Here is a 24802-nt window from a genome sequence, read left to right as displayed (position 1 = left end):
TAATTGGGATGCTATTGATCTGTAAATCAATATAGTATTTCATAGGTGAGTTACCACAATTTTGTAAGTGTTTGCTTGCTTATTATTTAATGGTCTGACAGAGGTGTTGATTGCATTTGCTGTTGTGATTGTGTCTTGAAAAGGTTTGCATTGATCAAATCACCTCAGCTTCCCAGGGATGGGTCTCAGGAATATCGACAGTTATGCAAATAGCACAGTTGTGTACGTTCGTGGTTACGAGGAACTGCAAATGAAATGCAGATTACACATTTTCGCTGAGCCTGATCCAATTCTCCTAATGGAAGCTTCACTCTAAAAATAGAAGGTGTCTCTCATGACAATGTGCACTGTTTTGTGTGTCAGACTCACCTCTTGAAGAGTAAAATAGCAATGACTATGATGATGATGAGGATGACAGCCAGCACTGGACCCATCACCCACAGCATCTCCGGGTCCTCCTGAGGCTGTCGGATCACCCCGCTGAGCTTCACCATAAGTGGCTCGGAGAACGGACTGGCTGCAAATGTCCTCTGCTGCAAGCGATCAGAGGAGGACAGAGAGTCAGTTCACCCAACCACAGGAGATCAGGTTGCTGTACTAAAGTAAATATAACTGTAATTTACAACAAGAGGTTGTGTTTTTATGACCTCCCAGGCCAAACAATCAATACTAATCACTGAAATGCAATGATCTTACAGTCTGCCCTGAGAGAATTATCAATTATCAAGAGACGGCAGAGAACCTGAAAACTAGACAGTTATCATTAAGTCACACACGAACACAGAATCTGGAGATGGATAATAACTGATGTAGGCTGCTGTCTCGATCAGTGCTCCTGGGTTTCTATCATGGCAGAAGGCCATCGATTGCTGTGTTACCAATGTGATAGAGGATTATTTCTATAATGTGAGTCTTTTGGTATCCTGGACAGACAGCTAAGGTGTTGAGACTGGATTCTAACCATATTTATACCACATGCTTGTTTCAAAGCAACAACCAACAGAATTCCTGCTGACGGTGATTTGCTTCCTGTCACCTGAAAAAGTTCAGTCACACAATATGGCGGTATGGTTGTAAGTGATGCTCACCATTTCCCTCACAGCACATTGAAAACTTGCGTGTTTTTTCGGCCACACATGAGTGAATCCAACTTGTCAATGATAAGCTGCTGTGCAGTGGAGAAAAGGGTGAAATAATGACCAACTATGAAGAACACCGGAGAGGAAAAGTTACATTCAAACTGCAGAATTTTGGAATGAAATCTGAGTTTAGTGAGAAGACTTTGACAGGTATACTCCACTGAGGTAAAAATGGATAAAATACCTTTTTCTTTGCTAACCTCACAATAGAGGAGTACATCACCTGAACTTTGTGCTCATTATGGTCATCAAATGATAAGCTAATTGCTTTCCTGTCGCATGCAACTATGTGTTTTTCTGATTATTTCTGATAAAATGCATTTGGCAGCTATATTTTTTTTAAGAATCCTTGACAGGTGATCCAAAGGGTAAATCTGGGCTCTGGTGGGCTTGTGTTCAGTCAGGCAGGGTTCCATATGGGAGTAAGGAGAAGCTTGAAGTCCTGTGTGCACACAGTGTGCTGACAGGTTGCTTCAGGTGAATGCATCTGGTTAACTGTGACAGTACTTAGAAAGCAGGAGGAGGAGCGGAACAGGGTGGGAGCAGAGGAGGACAGTGGATCAATGGTGAGAGAGACAGAGGCAAGCTGCTGTGTTGGCTGTGCTGGATGTGGGAGTCCCCACGGAGGCCAGGGAGGAGAGAGGGGCACAGTGGAGGATACGCATCAGCGACATCCTTTGAGGACAAATCCAATAATGGCAACAACTTCACTACGCCTTCTGGACAACAGTGGAGACCTCAGGTCGGCTCGGCCTGTTTCCCTGCCATCGTTAGATGACATGAACACAAACAGTCTCTCCAAACCACACAGGACAAACTCACTGCTGCAGGGAGAATGTCTCAGAGAGCATGGGGATAAGCAGTAAACAATTATTACCCATTGAGAGACGTGTAGATTCAAGCACTGGCATATTTTCCATTTATACACACAGATCAGCCACAACATTAAAACCACTTGTATAACTTTGTGTAAGTCCTCTTTGTGCTGCCAAATCAGGTCTGACCCATCAAGGCCTGGACTTCAGAAGATGTTTTGTGGTTTTTGACCCCAAGGTCCTTTGTGTTCTTGGTGGGTTATGGGAGGCTGCGAGATGCCTCTGTGCCAACATGTGGGATGTTCCACAGATGCTCGATTGGATTGAGATCTGAGGAATTTGGAGGCTCAGTCAACACCTTGAATTGTCTGTTGTGTTCTTCAATCCATGCTGAGCAGTACTTGAGGCGTGGCAGTGTGCTCTGTCCGGCTGGGGGAGGACGCTGTCATCAGGGAGAACCGGCACCGATGTTGGGGTGTGTTCAGTCTGCAACAAGGTGTCCCAGCAGCAACAGTGCAGGAGATGACCAGTGTTATTTACTTCACCTGTCAGTTTTTAGTACTGTGACTGATTAGAGCAATTACCTCCTACTTACCACTAATTTTGCAGCCCAGAATAATTTGGCTGCACCTCATTATCATTCTACTATTGAAGAAAAAAAAAAAAAACGCTCTGGCTTGTTTTTGCATTTCTTCAAACCAATCACGATAGTGTTGGATGGAGCCAAACGAACTAAGCAGCCGCAGTGTCCCCTTTTTAGTGGAACATTTGCATGCAGGGAGAAGAAAACTATCATTAAAATAGCTAATTCACTGAATAAAACTGGCAAGACTGTCTCACTGCGCGATTCAAATCCTCTGTAAAATTTGAAATTTTCACTGTGGTTAATAGCTACCCTGGAAGTTGTTCCCTGTAGTGATGGGGATTTTGAAAACAGTAACACGAAGATAGTGGACAGCTGGAGAAATTTGTGTGAAATGTGCGGCTAGTGGTGGGCTTATATATGCAGTCCACATCTGGTGAGTCAGACTATTTGGCCACTATACTGTGACAGCTCATGGTCATACACTGACATGAGTAAATTTGAAGGTATTTTCAGAATTATATTCTTATTTTTCTAGTTTTTTGGGTGAATTTTATGCTGTCATTATAGGGACAGAGTAGATGTGACAGGAAAAATATAAAGGGGCAGAGAGATGGGAAGCACCAGAAGTTGGTGGCAAGTTTCAAACAACCAAAGTTTTTGTTATGAGACGTGGTGTCAAAGTCCACAAGATCTGTCCTTTGCCATGAATTGTTTATGCAAGCCGCCGTACAATGCAATCTGGTAGCCCCATATTGCATTTCCAGGGGCAGGGCAACACGCTGACCACTCATTTTCAAAAAGCTGAGGCTACTTTATGCAAACTAGGGCTGGAAACTGTTGACAAACTATTAAATTAAAATAAAGAATGAAGACAGATTCAGCAGGTGCACAGCTTTTGTCTCACTTCAGATGTTCTAAGAAACATATTTCAGCAATCTGTGTTCTTAATATAAGAGAAAGTTTCCAAATTAGCTGCCATGTTAATCGGATTTGAAATCCAGGAGCAGAAAGCCCACAAGTGAAGCATATGTCCAATCAGGTGGAGCCAGTGTTTGTTGTAGGAGGGTGTAGCCTGCATTGATTTCCTGTTTAAATAAAGAAGAACACCTGCCAATCATCTGTCCAGCCATATGCCCATCAAGCCTCCTATTCTGGGAAGTGTGTGCAACCCTTCACATCCAAAAACACTGCTGCCACGTACCATCAGTTGTCACTCTGCTGCTGCTTGGATGTGTTGAAAAAGTGAAAAACAAACTAGTTTGTAAATGAAAATGTGAAAACAACACCTAATTCATGAAGTTGTTACTAAACTTGTTTTTACTCAATTACAAACATGTCTGTGACCATTTCACCTTTAGAATAGTAAAATGGAGGATTATGTCAATGGAATTTAACTCACACCTGAGATCATGTAGCTACAACATTTCCAAATTGCTTGTTCTGCTCCTGTGTTACAATCATTAGACAAAACTGCCTTTAATTTTGCTTTCCAGTGCTTTTGCTCTTGGTCTAATTTGAACTTCTTGATGTCTGAAGTTCCAGTCACCACAACCAAGTTCCATCCTGCAACTCACAGTTTCAGGCATCACGTACAACCTCCTCGGTCTCCATAAAGTCAGTCACCTGCACAGCCAGATGCCACGTTCAGAGTCACCAAAGACAAGCACTATGCACCTCTGGATCCTCACACCAACCACTCACCTGCTCCAGTCTACACTCTCATGGATTTCCCTCTCATTGCTAAGACTTTTCTCATTAACACCTATGATTTTAGGTTTGTGTACTGGGTCCAGAAATGTCATTACCTGTAGGAATTAGTAAAGATTTTATGTTGTCACTACCTGCCAATGCCACTAAAAAGATCCTGGCCTCTCTGAAAGAATGGTCAGAACTGAACCTGACGTCCTGACTGTTAGTCGGTAGCAGTAGGGCTCAATGTGTCTAACAGCTCCAATTCCCTTAATGTAAGTCAACAACATTAGTTTGTTAGATCCCCACTGCCTGTAAAATCCAACATCTTTAAAAGTACAGAGTCTGTAATACAGAACTTCTGTTGGCAATGTGGCATCACTCAAGTAAACTAGCTATCAGTCAACACCAACAGAGAAGCACGGCATCTGTTGTCCGAAATACCTTCAGAGTTACTCCTTTTTGTACGAAAATCTCATAATAAGTAAATATGAAAAATGTCACTGCATCATTAACTTTCAAAGAAAACACTATTAATTCCCATCAATGAATTGTGATTAAGCAGCTGGAGTACAGAGCTAAATGCAGTCGGATATTGGCAACATAATTAACATTAAATAGAAGTTACATAGATCAATTTGCAAGGGGTAATTCACTTTAAGTAACTGTGCTGCTTGTCACTTTATGTTCTGAGACAAGTGCAGCAGGTTGGACTGTGTTGGTGAATGAGACTATAAATATTCCTGTTACCCTGACAGGGCTCTGGCTGGACAAGGCTGCAGCAGCTCCAGCTCCAGTTGCACTTCCTCTGGGTGAAAACTCAACTCAAGTAAGGGGCTTGTTATGACACTTCACATCAGTCCATGACCAGCTTTGTTTCCTAATTGCTGCATTAACTTCAATTCATTTTTCACATCCACATTTTCACTTTAAGATTCATTGTCGAGGTTGTGATACTAGAGCAGAGAGCTACAGATGAATTATACATGAACTTAGCACATCTGTCATGTTGTGGAAGGCTGGAATAAAACAAAAGCATTTAGACACTTCATGGTCTTGGACCCTTCCAAACACATCAAACTCCATAGCACATGTACCATAAATCTATTATATATGGATGCGTGGATATGATTACTTCCAGACAATCCTTCCAAATAGCAAACCAATTATTTTAAGGTGACTTTATCTTCCTTAATCTGCCATGGAAAGCCATTAACATTATAATTATGTCTTCTAGCTGAAACTGTATTTTCTGCTTACAGGAAACCCGATTTAGAATCGCTTTATTTTTCACATCTATATACAAATGTGATGCACTATACAAAGCAGAGCTGTAGTCTTCTGGTTGACTGGCTGATTGGTGGGTTACTCTCAGCCAACCAAATTCTCCTTAGTTGGGTGCCAGTGCTTCTATCATGCTACATCAAATTCAGCCAGGATGAATCCATTATTACACTACCTGTTTATCATTTTCACAACTTTGAACTGGCCCAACCTTATGGAGACTACTAGGTCTAATGTATTTAATGTTTACTGAATGTTTACTCAGAGTTGGCTCCAAACTGATTGACACCATGTCAAAGAAGCAGTCACTTCAGTCACTGTAACGGCTGTTATTTGTTGGAACTGAGAGTGAAAACTGAAGTCAACATGTAACATGGCAAATAATCTAAAACAGGCCAACTTGTCTGCATTATATTCCTCAGTAGTTCTTGTGCTGGGATCACCAGTTCATATAGCTCTATTTTCAGAATATCATATGAATATGTGCAGGAGCAAACTGTTCTGCTCCCAGTCTGTTCTTCTCATTTCAGTATAAAATAACGAGGTTCAAATGCTTTAATAATCTTCTTGGTTGACTACAGAGTCAGGGCAAAGCTCTTGAAGTTACACAAAAAGGAAATAACAGCTAGCTGAATAAATAAAATGGGAAGACTGTGACAACAACAGTTACAGGTTCTTTGGTTTCTGTGGTGCTACATGACCTCATTACACAGCATGAAGGCAAGAAATCCCACAATCACAAACTGTATGTCTGACTGGTTTTAAGCCCTAAATCATTCTGAACACAAAATGTTACACCTGACAAACAGGAGAAATTAGAAAGGAAGGCCTCTATCTAATATAAAATCGCTTTAGTAACAACTCTAAGAAACTACTGAGGTCAAATTGCAATGTGGGGCTTTCTGCATCACTGCACTTCTTCAGATTTGGTTTGTGGCACGAAAATGTATGACTGAATTACTACCAACAATCCAACTTTGCCAATGTCCAGTCTAGAGTAGCTCTATAGTGTTTGAGAAGAGACATAAGTGAGCTGGTGTGCTTGAGCTGTAGCATGTGGGTGGAGGAAAAGGCAACAATACTAGATCTATGCGTAGTCACAAAGAGTAGAAGGGAGCATTTTCACGGTAAAAAAGTTATCTGTAGTAATTTTGATACACAGACAAACTTTAGAGGTTAAATCAACAACTGGAGGAGGATTTGAAAGCATCTGCTTTGTAGTTACATGTAATAAACATTTATGGCCTCAAATTAGGTCTAATAACATTTTGAGCTTGTTAAGTGATATTCACAGACTCTGCGACAAGAAGGGTTTGGTCATATTTGATGATTCTGACAGAAATAATGGTATTTATTGACACTGACACCTACTGCTGCAGGCAAAAAAACATAAACAGAAAAGATGTCGATTTAGGAAGTATGATGTTAATTTACATTATACGCAGTAGGTTACACCAGAGAAATTCTCCTTTATACTAGACTGACGTATGCAGCATCCCTGACCAGTAATTTTAGAATACTGGGAATGTAACTGCTCGCTGCTGTAACTTCAGTGTCGCACAGAGTGTGAGAGCTTGAGCACTGGATTTTACATGCAGTGTTCTGCTTTGTATCTGTACACAGATGCTCAGAAAGCACTTATTTTCCCACACAAGCATGTTTTTTTTTTTTTTTTTTTTTAAACAAATACAAATCTTTTTAACAGATGCGCAAACTGGAATTGCTCGTGCTGATATATTTTACAGGGTTTCAAAGATTGATTTGGAACCACTTTAAAAGCTCAAAATCCTATTAAGCCTAATTTGAACCCATACATGTGCTAATTAATGGCCATACTACATAGACCTCCATCTGTTATGACTGAATTGATATGAGTTAAGTGAGACCAAGGCGCTCAATTTTGGTATAATAATGATATTGATGTGACATGTTCACCAGATTGATGTCAGATTTCTTATCCATTGTTTTCCATTATGACTATAAGCTGTACATGTGTAGCTAGTGTGAATAATAGTCATCCAGATCACAAGAGTGAGTGTGCTGCAGTTGGCAGCAGGTGTGATCCAGGCTTACCCTCCCACAGCCCAACAGTTTCTGCTGCTTCCTCTGATGCACCAGTTCCTCCAATCCAAGAAGCACCAAATGGCATCTTTCTTTTGTGTTTGTAGTTTGGTGTTGTTACATCCTTTTTGGATAAATCTGTTCTGTGTTGTTTCCTCCAATAGATAAATATCTCGAGCACTGTGGTGCAGCAAAAAGAAATCTACCAGTCGGCCGAGTTTCCAGTTGTGATTTCAATTTCCTTTCTCCTGGAATGGAGAGTCAATTTTATGATAACAGTGCAGCTATTTGTTTAAACAGCTCTCATTTCTAGAACATCTTTATAAACTGCACTCATCTCTGGGGTACAGGCGTAAATAAAGCAAGGTCTGATGCTGAATGAGACTAAATTACTTGTTAGGACAGATATCTGGGCAGTGAATTCTTTTGATTAAAAAAAACATAATTTTGTTTTTGTTTCTGATTCCACCTGCAGCTGATTCATTTCTCTCTTGCAGCTGCTGGAGATGTAGTGATAAAAATTAAGTTTGAAGTCCACTGGAACAGTGCTCTAAATTGATTAAGTGGTGCAGTTGATGAAATATTTTTGAATCAACAAGTGGGGGGTGTTTGTCAGTAAATTAATATTTAGCAGAGTCCCATAAGTGGCACTTTGGAACACTTTTGATGAGTGGATCGCTGTTTTCTTTGCATCTTGTTCTCTGCAAGCTACAGGCGCATATGTACGTGGTGTGATCAAAAGGTTTAGATACTGAACACGGAGCGTATCACTGTGATGCTTTGATACTGAACACGGAGAGTATCATTGTGATGCTGTATTGCTGCACAAGGAGATTAGCTTAAAGGGGATGATCATCAAATTTAAGTCGGGGATGATCATCAAATTTAAGTCGGGGATGATCATCAAATTTAAGTCCGGTATGATGTTCATGCAGGAATTTTTGAGAACTTTTTGATCATACATTGTGTCTCATCTGGCTTTGGATCCCCCAGGAGAAACTGGAAAACATTGCTGGAATGGCCTGCTTAACCTGCTGCCACCGCTACCCAAATCTGGTTTAGTGAAAGAAACTGAATGGATGGATGTTTTTCTGTTGGAGAAATCCTCCCACCACAGTCGCTCATTTTTATTTCTCCAAAGACTTATGCTTTCTTTCTTTATTTTTCCCTACACGTGTCATCTATTTGAGTGATTGTGCAAATGAGGGCTGTTCCTAACCAAACACATACATTTAACATGAATTTGATCAAATTTCACTTTTTTGATAATAAGTGAGTTTTCTTTTTACTGCACAGCTCTGCTGAGAATAATCAGGTAAAAATAGCCTCTCCTTTCATTACAGTGATTCTTTCCCGCGCTTACATGCTGCCATGTAGTTTCCTCACTTCTAAGAAACATCTTCAAGAAGACTGCGTGTAGCCAACTTTTCCAACTCTGTTGCACGTTGTCTGTAGAAGAAACCTTAACAGCTGAAAGGTGTGGCGCTTGATAACATGCTCAGCTCATCAGTCTCCTCAGCTCTTTCAGCTCTCGTCTCTCTGTAGTACTTTTGGCACTTTTAGCAAAGTACTGCCTACAGCTTAGAAAACTTTTTTTTGTTGAAAAATGACAGTTTTCACGGCTTTCAGATGCAGCAGAAGCATATTCTAAGGGATATTTAGATAATCTCAGGGGGGAAGTTTTGAAGTGATCAATCTCAGCGGCACTACCCCATAGATAGTAATTCTTCAGGGGTGAAAAATGTGCTGCTGCTACATCTGCACGCTGCAGAGAGGAGGTGTGTGAAGAAGAAAAGAGTGTTTAATAGCAGTGGGAGGAGGAACACTTTGCTTTTGTTTCCACAGTCCATAATCCTCGCAAAAGAAGAAGTGACTGATAATATAAGCAGAAACTATGTGTGATTGTAATGTTTTTTGACAGCTGTGTTATTTTTCCAGAATATTTCTACCTCAGCCAGAGCCGTCTGCTCGCAGCTCATCTATCTGCGACAAGCTGGATGCTATCCAGTCGGCTCAGTGTGTTTTCCTACAATCCGCAGTCCTCTTTGCACTGCCATCCTTCTGTCTTTTCGCCTCAAAGTTCAGCTCTTCCTCCTACATCACAAACACATTCCAGCATCTGTATCACTGCTCTCTCTTCAGTGATTGCAGCATTTCTTGCCTTCTCCTCTATGTCTGTGTTTTTTTTTCCTCAGGTGCCCCCACACCCCCAATCTTATAACCCCGTTTAAGCTCTTCTCTCTCGCCACTTCTCCTCACCTCTCTGACGCTCCCACAGGGCTCTGCATTCAGAGGAAGCTGCTCGCCTACCCTCTCCAATCCCCGCCCCTCTGCTCTAAGTGATCACACTGTTTATATGGCCTTTTCCTTTTATCCAATTTCACACGTCCCGGCTTGTTTACCAGCAGTGGGGGCCACAGAAAGCCACAATGCCCTTTTCCTTCAGTCTCCAGCTCCCCCTTCTTTCTTTTCCTTCTTCTCTTCTTGCCTCTACCCTGCCAGCAGCTTTGCAGCAGAAATAAAAGCTGAGATTACTTCAATTTCAATGAATGTGATTAGGTTTCTATTTTTATACAGGCTTGACTCACATTCAGCACTGTCATTTATTGAATCTGGACTCTGCAGCTCCATTTGTAACACAATGAAACAAGTATTGCCCAAGGCTACATACTCCTGACAAAAGCTGTAATGAGGGAAGGCAGAGCAAAGAGAGACAGTGATGAATGCTGCATGTAACTACAGTGTAATGTGTCTGAATGACATCTGGATGCATGTTTAACTGAGTTAGCTTGAACTTTGCATTGCAGGACCTTGGGGCAGGCATGATGTCGAGCAAATGTTTACTGGAATGTCCTCCTAATTAGACCTTTTAGCCTTTCTGTTTCCTTTTGGAGCTCAGGATCCGACAGCTTGAAGAATTTCCTTCTGAGCAAATGAAGATTTATCTTGTCTTATTTCTTTGAATGTGACATTAACTGAGTGTTTCAGTACAATGACAAATAGTAGTTACTGGATATAACTTCAGTTCTGTAAGCATGCAGGAAATAGTACAAAGGAGGTTTGTTACATTAGCCAGTATGTTTTTGTATTTACTGTTGTCTGAAGGAGTTTGATGGAGTAGATGTGTTTATCCCCAGAAAACAGTCATGAAAGGTTCTGCAGAGACAGTTCCAGTGGTCAGAACACGGCCAAAGGTTCAGGTCTCACTACCACAGCTCTCAAATTCCAACAGTGAAAAAATGGCGTCTTGACAAGGTGTCAGGGGGTAAAGGCAAGAAGCTTCAGTAGAAACTGAAAAAAATGACATCTCCACACCCTTTTCTTCTTAATCTTAATGTAGATCTTATTTAAATTGTTTAATGTGACCTGTTAAACTATCCTGCCGCCTGTCTTAGCCAGGGTTGATTGATATTCTTAATCTCAAAGAGAACTTTCTCTGCTTAAATAAAAGCATTCTGACAAGTTAGAACTGATTTATAGATATATTTAATTTAATTACAGATATCAGCAAATTTCTTCAAGAATAATAATTACTGATATCTACAACTGAAGGATTTTGACAAATGGAAATGTAATTTTCCATTTCAGACACTTCAGAATAATTGCCTTTTGGATATGTCAGCAAATCATTTCAGATTTGTCACCCTAATTAGCATACACTGAAAAAAAGGTACCATTTCGGCAGCTGGTGAGCCAAGAAAAGACAGTAAACTAACGGAAAATAACCAAGTTATCTTTGTTTTAGTTCTTGTTTTCATTGCTGATTAAATGTCTGGCCATAGGCAGCCTGACACTGGTCGACCCATACAGATAGACCCCTGATGCAGGCTTGACATGCATCACGGTGTTAGTCTGAATGGGCTACACGACACTCTGAGGCCAGAAGTCACATCTTCTATTCTAGACCAAGCCCGCCTCCACAGATCTTCACACATTTAAATGAAGATGCCACAAGGGCAAGCGACTGATCCAAGGAACAAAAGCACTTGAAATTAGAGAGGCAGTCAGAAGATGCTCTGCTTGTGGAAGCAAGATGCCTGTGAGTGACAGCACGGATCACGGCCTCACTGCCTCAGAGATATACCTGCAGATGCATGCGTGACTCGAGGATGTGATTCGGATCACTGCGACGTGCTTGGCATGTGCAGCGCTGCCCGGAGGACTGCTCTTTATTCCACAGACAGAAAACACCGGAGAGGGAAAACAATGCCAGCAAACTCTGCTCTGTTTATTCAGCAATACAAGACCTTTGGAGCAAGTATGGAACTCACACCGCAACTGTACGCACTACAATGTGACCCATAAATGAAGTTTATACACAGTCTTATGAGAACTATTCATCTGACGATTGCAAAAGGCCACAATGTAGACAAAACAGCAACAGATCCACATATTAAAAACCTGCCCACGTCGCCTCAGCCATTCCCCCGTCTTCTGCTGTAGTTTTATGATTTATTAAAGGGCAAGAGGTGTCAAGCACAGCCTTGGTCTCAGTGAACCTTTCTTGATGCTGCACTGCTGCATACAAGGTAACTAACAGCTTAATCTAGTCTAATAGTCAAGTTTGCTTCTGCCTCACGCAGTAGCAGCTCACTGCTGACTGTGTATTCAATAGGGCTGGTAGGGTATATTAAGAATTTATTCCAGGTATTAATTACCTGTTAAAAGATGTAGTCAGTTAACTAATCCAAGATTCATATTATTAAAATAATGTCACTGCCAACCTTCAGCTACCAGAGATTCAGAGAATGTGAAGGGGTTGTGGCTGTGTGGTTTTATAGGATACAGCACTTAGTTAATTCCTAATTGTACTTTAATGTAATAATAATTTGAGTGAGTCAACCATTTAAATATGCACACAGAAGATGTGCTGTGGTACATTTGAGGAGAAATACCTCACCCCCTAATGCAATAATACCCCACATACATTACTGATAATAATCAGGCCAATCTGCTGTCTGTATAGCTGGTATCTTTTTATTAGCGTATTTATTATTTCCTAAATGTCTAACATTCAAGTGATATGGCTATGGTTGCATAAAATATTTGATGATAATATGGTCCCAGGTTATGTATTGCTGAAATGCTTGTAAAAATGCTGGTACCTTCCTTACGTTAAGCGTACTTTTAGTGGCCACATTTTATATAGAAAACAGGCATTTGCACAATAATGTCACAAATATTGTGCTATGAGACTGTGAAATACAAAAATCTCTTGACATGACGGAAAAATATTTTTGAGCTCAGTAAACAGAACAGACTTCTACAGTACAACACAAATATGGAACAGATTACCCTTCTGAAGAGAAGAAAAGCACATAGTGTGACTTCCCATTAAATCCTGATCAATCCTGTCTCTGTGTATTATTGCTGTATTGTATTATAGTCATGATTATTAGTAGTTGACAATGTTTATATTATATTCTTTCTCTTGCTCTTTGATGCCACAGGTTATTAATAAACTCAGAGGAAAGACTTGTACAAACAGCCGGGAGCAACAACTAAACGCCAACTTCAGTCAAAATCCAGATTACATTATCGACTGGTGAGTCTCATTCATCTGACTTCTAGACTTTCTGTCTTCATTGCAGTAAAGTTTTCTCTTCATGTGCATTTGTAATGTGTAAGGATGTGAAATGACAGTGCAAAGTAAATGATGCAAAACTAACAATGAAGGAGTTTTGTGTGAATCTCAAGTAAAGGCAACAAACTGTCATGTGCACTCTGTGTGTTATTTAGCGACCAATGTATCTGTAATCCAAATATGTCTTAATGTCTCGAAGCTTTAAAGGAATACAGCTAACTTTTTTGATTTGAAACTGCCTACTGCTATTCTATATATTCCATATTTCATCCTATTTGAGTGTAAGAAGAGTACATGACATAGAACAACTGGTGCAGAACAGCTGGCCCTCAGGGAATCCATTTGTATGACAACCAGATCCCTGTTCTTCCAAGGTACCATTAACCCATAAGTTATAGCATAAAGGAAATAACAACCTTACCTTCATATCCAGCGTGACAACAATAGTCTGTGGCCTTACTAGAGAAATGAAAAACCGTACGCATTGTTCAAGTTTCACAAACAATAAGTACATTTCCCACACGCTGGATTCATTACAAGGCTACTGAATAATACAACTGTCCTTGTTGCTGCTTCTGCTCCCTGCATCATATCAACAAGTGGGTAGCAGGATTTGCTGTAAAGATGGCCAGGAGCTGCACATATCAGGAAAGATTTTAAAACCCTAAGTAGGTATTTCTGCAAGAGTGAGGGCTCAGTTATCTACAGATTAATGTGATCCTCTCATACTGAACAGAGTTCATTAGATGTACACTCAGAAGCAGGTTAAATGATGAGTTTCATACATTTAGACACATTAGAGTCTATTTGCAGCTTTAAAATGTATCAAAAGTGCTCATGCACATATTCTTATAAATGGATAAAGGTCACTTACAGACTCGTGGTCCGCCAGGTCAGCCAGCACAAAGCAGCGATACTGCTGCTGGCCAGGAAGCGGTTTGTTGTAGTAGCCACTGTATTTCTTTTCATCACCCAGAGTGAAGATCTCAGGCAGAGCATCCAGCTTGGCAGCGATGTATGGCTGCAGAAAGTCCTGGCTCTGTCTCTTCTTCCTCTGGAGACTGCTGTCAGCATCGGCCTCTAGAAGCTGCCAGAGGGACAACAGGACACGACACTTTGGAACAGACTGATACAAGGGAACATAATGACACAACATGATCTACCTAAACTGATCTTTGCAGGAGAGGGTTTTGTTTTCTGTTTCCTCCCTACATGAAAACACTTAACGCTTCGCTTCCTTCATGCCTGATCTTAGAAGTTTTTACTCTGTTGTCTTTATTGCTTTTGCACATATTTGTGTTGGTGCATGACGAATAATATGTACAGCACATTGGTCAACTCTGCCTGTTCTAAATTATGCTATATTAACAAAAATGATTAAATCTTTCTTTTTCTCTTGTCAGTCACATTCTGATCCTGTAGCTGATCCATTTTCAATTCTTCATCCCATGTTGAGAAGATGCATAATTCAAATTAAGTTACAATTATAACTTCATAGCTGAGATCTGGGAGCTCAAAGTCTGAAAACAAGCTGTCAGATGACTACACAAGCTGTGTAAAACAATCCTTTATCCAGATTATTTAAAACCTTTATTTTGAAATCAGACTAAAAAGGTCTGTGCATTACATGTCTTTCATCAGTCGAATTCAAGTGAATTTATGAAAATATATTTGTAATTTTCTACATATATATTGAGGCAATAAACATATGGCATTCTGGCAATATGAATATGCGTTAAGGAGAATTCTGGTTTATTCCAGCTGCTGTATTTCCCGGTTGGTGGTGATTGTGGTTTTAAGTATCATGCTAACTTTGCCCTCTTTGGCTCTGTTGTAGAGATTCAGGTTTGGGAGGAAAATCAGCATGAGTTCCCTGCAGCTTTCCAAAGACAGATGATTTTTACATAAATCATTTTAAATGTTTGTTTTCAGTCTGACTGAAATCAAACAGAAATTAACTGCCTGGAACAGACATTTAGCTAACTGCATTAGGGAACCCCATCTGGAGACGTATGCTGGCTGACCTAATCATCGACATTTTCATCTGCTGGTTTGTTTCCATATGTGAGGTTGACTTTCACTGGGAGGATGGACGGCATTAAGAGCACAGGATGTCCTGAAAGCCAGTGTAACTTTGTAAAAGTATTGGTGTCTTAACTGTTGCCATCAAGAGTGGGGCCTGTTTATGGCAGACTGGGCAAATCACCATGTATCCGTGGATAACTAGTACAACTAATACATCTGCAGCTTTGATAAATTTACTAGAGATAGTGTTTCACTTCCCCAACATCAATTGGAAGAAAAGACCAAGAGCAAACACTGAACTTTCCATAAGGTCAGTAAAAGCTAATAGTTAGCAAAATGTCCATTCTGAGTAGCAAATTTCTGTTTCCTTTCAGTCAGACGGAAAACAAATGTTTAAAATGATGACTGTAAAAATCATGTTACTTTGGAAAGCTGCAGGGCCAATTGCCTCCAACTAAACAAAATTTCTGCAAATCTCTTTAACGGAGTTCATGAGTGCAAAGTTAGAAAGTTACTTAGAGCCACATTAATGGGAAATACATCACTGCTGGGCCTCACTAATGCTTTGCGACTGATGCAACAGCAAAATAGGACTCTCATCAGTTCAAATGCACTCCTCTTCTGAGAATTTTTTTTTACAGTCGTTTCAAGTATATATTGAGTACCTCTGTTTACAATGTATCTTATTTAATAAAACTATACTTTTAAAACACCATCATAGCTCAAGGAAAGGTGATGTTCGAAGATGGCAGACACTTTATGATTAGACAGGATTGGACTTATAGATTTTGAAGGCCCTCTGTGACATTCAGATGGTGTATAGACCGTCATGGCTTCATTGCAAAAGCTCAGCCCTTTCTATTCTTTTCAAGTGTTTGCGCCCACGTGTGTGAGAGACATCTTTCTCAACCACCCGCTTTCTATCGTCACTTTACATCATCTTTGATTGAGATGTACCTGCAACCCATTTATGTTCAAGGTGATGTTGACATATAGGAAGAATACACATTGGAGAAGCTTCAATCACACATAGAGCACGTTTGCAACCATTTTTCAAACAGTATACACATATATCAAACAGCCATTTTATGAGGACGAGCAACTTCTGTTTCATTTTCATCTATGTCCTTTGGTATATCATATTAAAGACAAAGTGGATAAACTCTGTTTAATTGAAATGTGCTGAAGTTCAATGTTTAAAATACTTACCTTTTTCAACAGTTTTAGTCTGGACTGTATCTTTAGATTGAACTTGCAACCATCAAATGCTTAAGAATACAGCTGAATCAAGATCAGGTACCACAAATGAAAAAGACTGACAGATTCCTCGACTGGAATCACATGTAGTCCTTCCACTGCCACAAATATCCTATTTCTGTTTTTATAGTGGTAACCTTAGGTACAACTACTCACCTAAAGATAGGACATTGGTTGTGGTTACTTCTGCTCTTCGTAATGCATAACAAAGATCCTAACTCCAGTGAGGAGGAATTGTTCCCGAAAAACTGGCACACATTATGTACAAGTTTGAATAATGTTTTAAAATTTTAATATATTGTCCAAAGAACACTTTAAGGATATTTATTATTCCAGTAAAGTTCTGATGTGGTTAAAAATTAACTTAGATGAAAGTTTCCACATTGAGCAGACATTTTTGACGATGCCGTCAGGGCCACTGATTATGTTACCTGATAACAAAGAAAGAACATTCTGAAACAAGAATGTCAGAGAATATTGGACAAAAGCATTATTGAAATTTGCACAACTTTTGGGACTTTACCCCAACATCATTCATCAGACAGCAGCATGCTGTAAACATAATGTATTGTATGCAAGTTAGTTGACTTAAAGTCACCTTTTTTTTTTATATAAAAGATGCTGTGACCTGAATCAGGTGGCAAAATCACACCAGTATACCCTGACATCAGCATCAAACATAAACAGCATTTGGATTTTTAGGAGAATAAACTGGATCCATGCTAGTGGAATGTTTCCCTGTGTTCAATATGACTGTAGTCTTTGACGACATCCATAATAACACCTTTTCAATTTAAACATAAAACCTCTGCTATAATTGCTTGTAGGGTCCACACTCAGCTATTTTGAGACCCCTAAATCAGAGACTTTTGGAAGCTATGACATACTTGTTGTCTCTATGTGTCGCTCCCTGATTGAAAACATTCCTATCACATGACAGTTTTGCGGAAGAAAACAAAGACTTCTTGACTGTCAGTGGCTAATTCAAGATGAATTTAAAATATAGGTGTTGATGACCTTGTTGTTTATGCTAGCAGCAGTTTTGCAATTAAGAAAATGTCTGATCCTACTTGTCATCATTGCTGTAGTATTTTCAACACCTAAGCAACCAACCCCGTGCTTTATGTTTACATCAGCACCTGAATGCCCAGTGTACACAATCACAACGGTTATGTGGTATGCATTTCTGGCATTGTAGTTTGCATTTCTGAAACAATGCTGACATGTAGAAAAGCATTCCACATGTCTGGTTGAACTTATCTCATTCACATCTTTGTATTCATTCATTTATTCAGCAGGCAGCTGAGTCTTTTCCCCTTTTCCTGTCTACCAAATCCCACTTCACAAAATTTCCAAAGACACAATCAGTCAGAAGAGATTTCCGTGTGCTAGAAAACAAAGAAAGATTGAGACTATAAGATAACGACCTTCAAGTCTTTATCCACTTAGTTAAGCCATTATCTACTTTAGTTTCGCTAGTTTTCCACAGATGCATTTATGGGACATTCATTTCCTTGTTATTCCCATAAAGCATCAGGGGAGGAATTAATGACAAACTATGCTCATAAGAGTTAGTGAACAGCACAACCTTATCAGCCTGACTTCAGTACTATCTTCAGGCGCAGTAAAACTCCTAACAGCCGCACTTCCTTTCGAACTCACTCAATAAAGATTGCAGGGAACACAATCCAGTGCAGCAGCTCATTAGAGGATGCTTACGTAAATGACACCCAAAGCGGCCTGTTCACTCGTAGGAGAGGAAACACTTTGAAATTACACACTAAAACTAAGGCTAATGGATTTTTACTGACATTAGGTAATCATATACAATTGCAGGAAAAGTGAAAAAGGCCTGCTTTTAGAGCTGCTGGCAGCCTGAAGTGAAACTTGATGATTTTGGTGACACCCTGCATTTCTTGTTGTTGTTTTGCATATCAGTAACAAGGATGATTCAGCATTTAAAGTCACACCCCTGCAAAACAAGCACAATCCAAAATGATGATTTGTGACTGTTGCACTGCATCCATATCACTTCTGAGTAATTTTCTCAATAAAATCACCAAACCTATTCCCCTCGCTGCCTTTCAGCTCAACACTTACTCTACTTTTTACAAAAGGGGTCAAGCAAAGGAGGGAGCCCACATCACCCACTCTGTCTACTGGGAGATGCAGCACTGCTTATATCAAAGGACAACCCTAAACATTTTATAAAGAAAATTCACATTTTTGGCATCATATCATATATTTGTATCATATTGACCAGTTTGATTGTCATGAAATACATGGTAGATATTGGTGATCCCGTCTGAATACAGCGACCCATGTTCAGCCTTTATTTCTACCATAATCATCCCCACAGCAACATTTGAACTTCCATAAAATTATTACATTTCATGTTTGATGCGCTCCTTGGAGGTTTGCTACCCAAACATTCCTTTGGCACCATCGGAAGACTAAATGAACAACTTCCAGCACACATGAAAAAATGGGCAGACTGCAATAAGTTTTCCTAATCTCAGCTAATGAAGCCCTGTGATTGTGTAATAATTCACTCTACAGGGTTTTTTCTAGCTCAGAATGGTCCTTTGGGAGGTGACTACGCACAGCAGTAAGTATAATCAGTCTATGTACAGTTAAAGCAATGTTTCTCTTTAACCTTATTAGACGTAAATCTATGAATTTTCCTGTTTTTTCAGACCAACTATGAAGAAAAAATGTCTATATGGCAGGGTAAATGAAACCCCAGTTACTGAAACTGGTTAAAGAATATACCTTCAAAATGTTTTTTTCTCATTTCTTGTCATTGTGCCACTGGTTATTTTCCTTTAATAGTGGCACCAAAAATTCTTTAATGCAGGAAAAACCGTGCTCTACCAGTGATGTTTGTGCCCATGAGCAGATTCAATGCTTTCCAGTAGAGGAACCGGCCAACCTTATGTCTCCATGTCCTCCTCTGGTCGTCAGCCTACGATCAAACATTAGTTTCTATAGTGCCTCTAACAGCAAGTCTGTAAAAATAATTCAAACACTGAAATGTTGTTTGTCCCACCAACCTTTTCATATTGTTGTGTGTAATGGAGATTCTGCTCTCAAGGCTCCTAGAGGGGCTTCAGTCTTTTCGTCTTGTTGGTTGTGAAAGTACAGCATGAGGCCAGTTAGTTTAAACAAAGCTAAAGCAGAAAGTGTGGAATAATATCCCGCAGTGCTGTAAACAGCCAAAGAACGCTGCGTTCTTCTGTAATCTACACAAAGAGGAGGCTGAGAGGCTGATTCATAATCACAGCATTTCTGGATCAGACCATGTCAGTGGAGAAAAGGCTGTCAAGGTAACCTTAAATTACAATACTTGACCCTCATTTATACCAGATACTGACCTATTTCAAGTGCAGCCACTGGAAATGAGACTGACACTGAAGATTAAAGGTACACACACATGATTTTGTCACCCAGGAGGACTTTTTGACCTCAAATGGTTCTGTGCAGCATTTTTAACAGAAGACATGTTGACATGTCACAGGAGTAAAAGCACAGGAGCAAATAATATGAATGATGACAGAATCTCATTTAGCTGCTTCACTTCCAGGATCAGTGTCACACAGTCATGGTCTCCTAGGACACTTGAAGATAAGAGAGCCACCATTAAAGAGCCCAAATTTCACACCTTCACAGGTTTGTAATTGCATTTTTTAGAGTGTACTAGAACATGTTTCCAAGCTTTAATGTAAAAAAAAAACACCCACCACCTGAAAAGCCAAGTCTGTTCACATCAGTTAGCGAAAGTGAGGTTATGTTTCTGTTGTTGTAACCTCAGATCTCTAAGCATAGATGGAGAGACATAGCCCTAACAGAGGCAAGTCTACAAAATAGCATTATATGGACTCTTTAATGTTATTTGAAACAACAAAATCAGACTAAAGTACACGTCCTCTCACCTCATGTATGTCCATGTCTTCAGGGTTCTCCCATCTTCTCTGAGAAGCTGTAGTGACCGGGACAACCACTATGTAGTACCACCTGCATCATACACAGAAACAGAACTTTGCTGCAAATCCACAAACCATGTACACAGCAAAAAAAAAACCCAAAACAAAACACTAAATTTTACTATGCATTAGTTGCTGTTTCAATTTTGGATGACACATCATGAAGAACTTTTCTCAATATTTGTTCTAAACTTTCTATTTCAGATGGGACCACTGCAGCTCTGGGCCTGATGAAAAGGTCTTGCCTGGACATTATTTCTTTTTCTCCGTCAGCACCACTCCTCTTAATTACTGCTTACTTGTGGGCAATTTCTTCAGAGAAACAAACACTTGAAACACAATTAATTATTTCTACGTAATTCGCAGTGCCTGTCCTCTTGACCGAGTCGGGTAATAATAAGAAATAAACTTCTGTTGAATTGCAGCATTTGCATTGGGATTGTTGTTGCTGATTAACTCTTAAATAACTCTTACATAAATTGCTTTCTGGTATCAAGAGAGGGCTCAGAGTTGCAGTGGGGTTATTGTTAATATGTCTGTGTAGTCATCAGCTGTAATGCTGCAGGACTGAATGTTCTGTTTGCACTTAAAACTACTCAGTCTGACCTAAAAGACAAGTCCTGCAGCAGATAATTGGCTGGCTATGAAGTGGCTAAAACATGACAAGCAGTAAATAAACCAGGCTTGTAATGGCTGTTGAAGTTGCCCCCTGCAGACAAGCTTGTGTCTGAGTTATTGATTTTTAGAAGAAAAAAAAAACTGTGTGTATCTTTGTACATCTCCTCTTGCCTCAGCCTCAGTGGGCCCCTGAGTGCTGAGGCTTTTTAAGGTCTTTAGACTGCTCATACATTGAAAGTATGCAGAGAATGGCAAAGCACAGAATGTAGCAGCATGCTTCTTTCATTAGTAAAAAGCGTTCTGGTTTGAGGAATTGCTCAGATTCTTGACTTGTAAAGGTGGCAATATAAAAAGCTTCCATTACCTTCAAGTAAAGCCCTCAATATCTGCCTCAGTTAAGAGCACAGAAGTATTAACAAAATATAATTAAAGTATCAAAAGTAAAAACATTAATTACCTAAAATGGATCCTTTCAGAAGGACAAATTCTGAGATGCAATCAAGAAGGAAGAAGGAATCATATCCCATTTAAATTTAGCTGCTATCCTCTTCAAAGTACACTTTTTGTGCAGCAATACACTGTTCCCATTACTTCTGCCACTTCTGAAGATCCTTTTCTTATTTCCAGGTGCATTTGCAGTTTAACCATGGACCTTAAATGTGTTGAGAGAAAAAACATCACTAAACTACGCCAAGCGGTGATAAGAGGTGGGTCTATGGCTAACATCCAGAGAACAAACAGCGGTGTTCAGTGGAAGGTCAGCGGTGCACAAGTATGCTTGTTGTTTTCTTGACATTCACATGGTTGTGCACGGTAAATCCTTCTGCTGGGGTCGGACTGTCATGGCAGAGTTTTCTTCTAATGTTCTAAAGTATCTGAGGGAGAGCGTTTTGCACAAACAACCTGAACGGTGGCACAATGGCATGCAGGTGCTCCATCCTGAAAACGCATATGTTTTTGGTTGTATTAACACAATCATTGATCTCCACCCACCAAACTCTGCCAGATTTGGCTTCCTGTGACTTCTACTTCTTCCCTAAAATGAAATCCAAGTTTAACGGTCATCTTTGACACAGTGGAGGACATCCAGGGCCCATGACGGACACATTTAAAGAACTGCAGTTCCAGGGTGCTTTGAGCGATATCAGTGCACTGGATTTGAATAAGGTATTTATTTTTTGCCAGTTGTTTAGATAATGCTATATAGTTAGACGTTCTAAAAAATTTTACTATTTTTATTTACAGTTGGGTGGTTTAACTCAATAACAATTTAGCACATCTCCATTATACTTGTTTGACCACTATACAGGTGTTACTGAATAGCATTACTTTTACATTTGCATCATCAATTAAAAATTATCAGCAGCTCATCAAATACGATGCATTTAAAGACATTCTGCATTCAACAATTTGAACTAGCTTCATCTATGCCAACAAAATTTATAGATGGAATGCATCTGTAAAGCCATATGAGAAAATACAACAACAACAACAAAAAAACAAACGATATTTTTTATAGTTTCTGAGAAGGTATGAAATCCTGTATTTTTTTACAAACAGACAACACAAACCTGACAGAGGCTCCAGCAGAGACCTTGGGCAGGCTGATAGTCACTTTCCCACCTTCCTCCACTTCGTCTTGGTATCGAGCCGGTTTCATTGTCAGCAGGTCTGGAGCTGTTCGGATGGAGACCTGCTGCTGAAGGCCGCCAGCGCTGTTCCCTCGACTCATCAGCACGAAGGAATAATCAGTGTCTGGCTGCAGCTGTGTGATCAGCTTCCTCTTCAGGTTGCCTTGAACCTCCACGCTCTGCTGGTTGTACAGAATCTGAAACCAGGATAAAGTTTCTAATGAACTCTAATGCAGTATGATTAATTACAGTTACATTACATACACACATTAATGCCTTTGAAACATGCATATAAAAGCAGTTTATCTAGCCGGCAGTATTTCCCATTAATGTAAATATGGTGTCTCTATGGGTCACGCTAACTCCGAACTCTCCACCTCTGTTGTAAAGACTCAGGGAAATGAGGTGTCGCACAAAACAGCTTGTGAATGGCATTTACAGTTACAGTTATCATGGGCTCCCTGCAATTTTCCCAAAAAAGAAACTTCACCATTAAAATAATTTTAAACATACATTTTTTGTCTGACTGAAAGGAAACTTAGAAATTTGGCGCCTGGAAAGGACAATTTGCTAACGGCATTCGGGATCATTAGCGGATACTTGCTGGCTGACCAAATCACTGACATATCTATTTGCACATGCTGGTTTGTTGCCATTTGTGAGTCACTGTGGGGATGGAGGCAGGGTGCAAAGTTAGCACGACACTTCGAGTCACATTAGCCATATAAATGGGAAACACAGAAGGCTGAAATATATTAGAATTCTCCTCTGAACCCCAGAACCTCCCGGTGAATTTGAAAGGCATGTTTTCTTTAAAAAATTGCCTAAATTCCAACGATGATCAGGACCAGAAACTGTAAAAATGAAAGAATCACTGGATTTTGATCTTTCCAACAGTTCCTGCACATGTGTGATGTGTCAAAATGTGACGGGAGCCAAAAATGTCCAGAAATTGCTTGGAATTTAGAGGGTTAATGATCCTTCCTCTCATCTTGGCACTATAGTTGATTCCCTTTGCTGTATTTCATCCTGCTCTTATAGGAATAATTGTAGGAACAGCACTTGTTTCAGTTCTTATTAATATATGAGAAGTTTGACACCACTATATCTGTATACTAAATTTGAAACTTCTAGTCAGCAGCAGATCAGCAGGTGGAGACAGCTAGCCTTTCATAATGTTAGTTTAACCAATTGCAAAGAGAAACTACAAGCTGTGTTTTTAAATGCATGAACTAAACTATCTGCTGCATCCATCCACTTCCATCTTTGGCTAAAACACACATTGCAAGAACACATTTTGCTTTGGTCTCTGTCGAGGCACAAACTTGAGGAAGCTGCTCCAAGTCAGCTCTTTTAAATGTTGTTTGCCATGATGATTGTTTTGTTTCTGTTTTCTCAGGCTTTTGTTCTTATTTTGCAGCTTCAATTCACTTAGCTGAAACAAAGTTTGTCTGCTTTATATTTTGTGAGGCACTTATCATATCACTCACAGTTTATGCATTAGCTACAGCCATAAACTTTAGTTTTTTCACTGTAGTTTATCATCAGAGCCAACGGCTGAGTGACAGCACAGACAAACCCCTTAACAAATAGACAGTCATTAAATGCAGGTGCAGTTTAATAGGGTGCGCATTGATCCTCATACTGACTTGTGGAGCAGCTGCTCTGATAAAAAGGCCAAAAGAGCAAAAAGTTTCACAAAGTAGGTATTTTTATTCTAATATTAGTCCAACTTCAGGTGCTCTTCTATTTTTTGACAAGTCCCTGTGGTTATCATTCTGTCTACATCAATAATACTGTCTGGGAAGTTTCACCTCCTCTGGCTGGCCCTTTATTGGTCCCAAATATTCACAACTTGTATGAGAGCATTGCTAAAACCTCTTTTAGTTGTTAAATTCAAAGCCCATAATGTCTGTTTTAGCTGTTGTATGGATGGAAGACTGTGTAGCTGATCTTACCTTGAGAGGAACTTGAGATTTGTAGGTTTCTGGCACTTCCCAGGTCAGCAGGACTGATGTTTTCATCACAGCCTTCACACCAAAGTTCTTGGTGAACACTGAGGGAAGATCTGGATGATTATTAGGTGGTTAATTTGAATGTGGATATGACTGAGATGATTTATAGATGATG

The 24802-nt window shown here is 39.8% G+C and overlaps 1 protein-coding gene across 28 annotated transcripts in view; it reads right to left on the bottom strand.

The window, feature by feature from the left end:
* The window catches only part of ptprfa (protein tyrosine phosphatase receptor type Fa), a 397399-nt gene that overhangs the window by 60100 nt on the left and 312497 nt on the right, over window positions 1-24802 (bottom strand). For 14 of the 28 annotated variants that reach the window (XM_055015931.1, XM_055015928.1, XM_055015939.1 and 11 more), the window contains 5 exons: window positions 24631-24740; window positions 22613-22869; window positions 20373-20454; window positions 14033-14245; window positions 370-533 (listed from right to left, as the gene is read on the bottom strand). In XM_055015931.1, coding sequence (XP_054871906.1) covers window positions 370-533; window positions 14033-14245; window positions 20373-20454; window positions 22613-22869; window positions 24631-24740 — 826 coding nt within the window. The remainder of the gene's footprint in view (window positions 1-369; window positions 534-14032; window positions 14246-20372; window positions 20455-22612; window positions 22870-24630; window positions 24741-24802) is intronic. The other 14 variants (XM_055015943.1, XM_055016010.1, XM_055015967.1 and 11 more) reach the window with 1 other exon arrangement.

Source organism: Amphiprion ocellaris, chromosome 2 (assembly GCF_022539595.1).
Source record: "Amphiprion ocellaris isolate individual 3 ecotype Okinawa chromosome 2, ASM2253959v1, whole genome shotgun sequence".
Lineage (NCBI taxonomy): Eukaryota > Metazoa > Chordata > Actinopteri > Pomacentridae > Amphiprion > Amphiprion ocellaris.
Note: the sequence above shows the minus strand (reverse complement) of the source record. Positions and strands in the feature narration are given on the sequence as shown.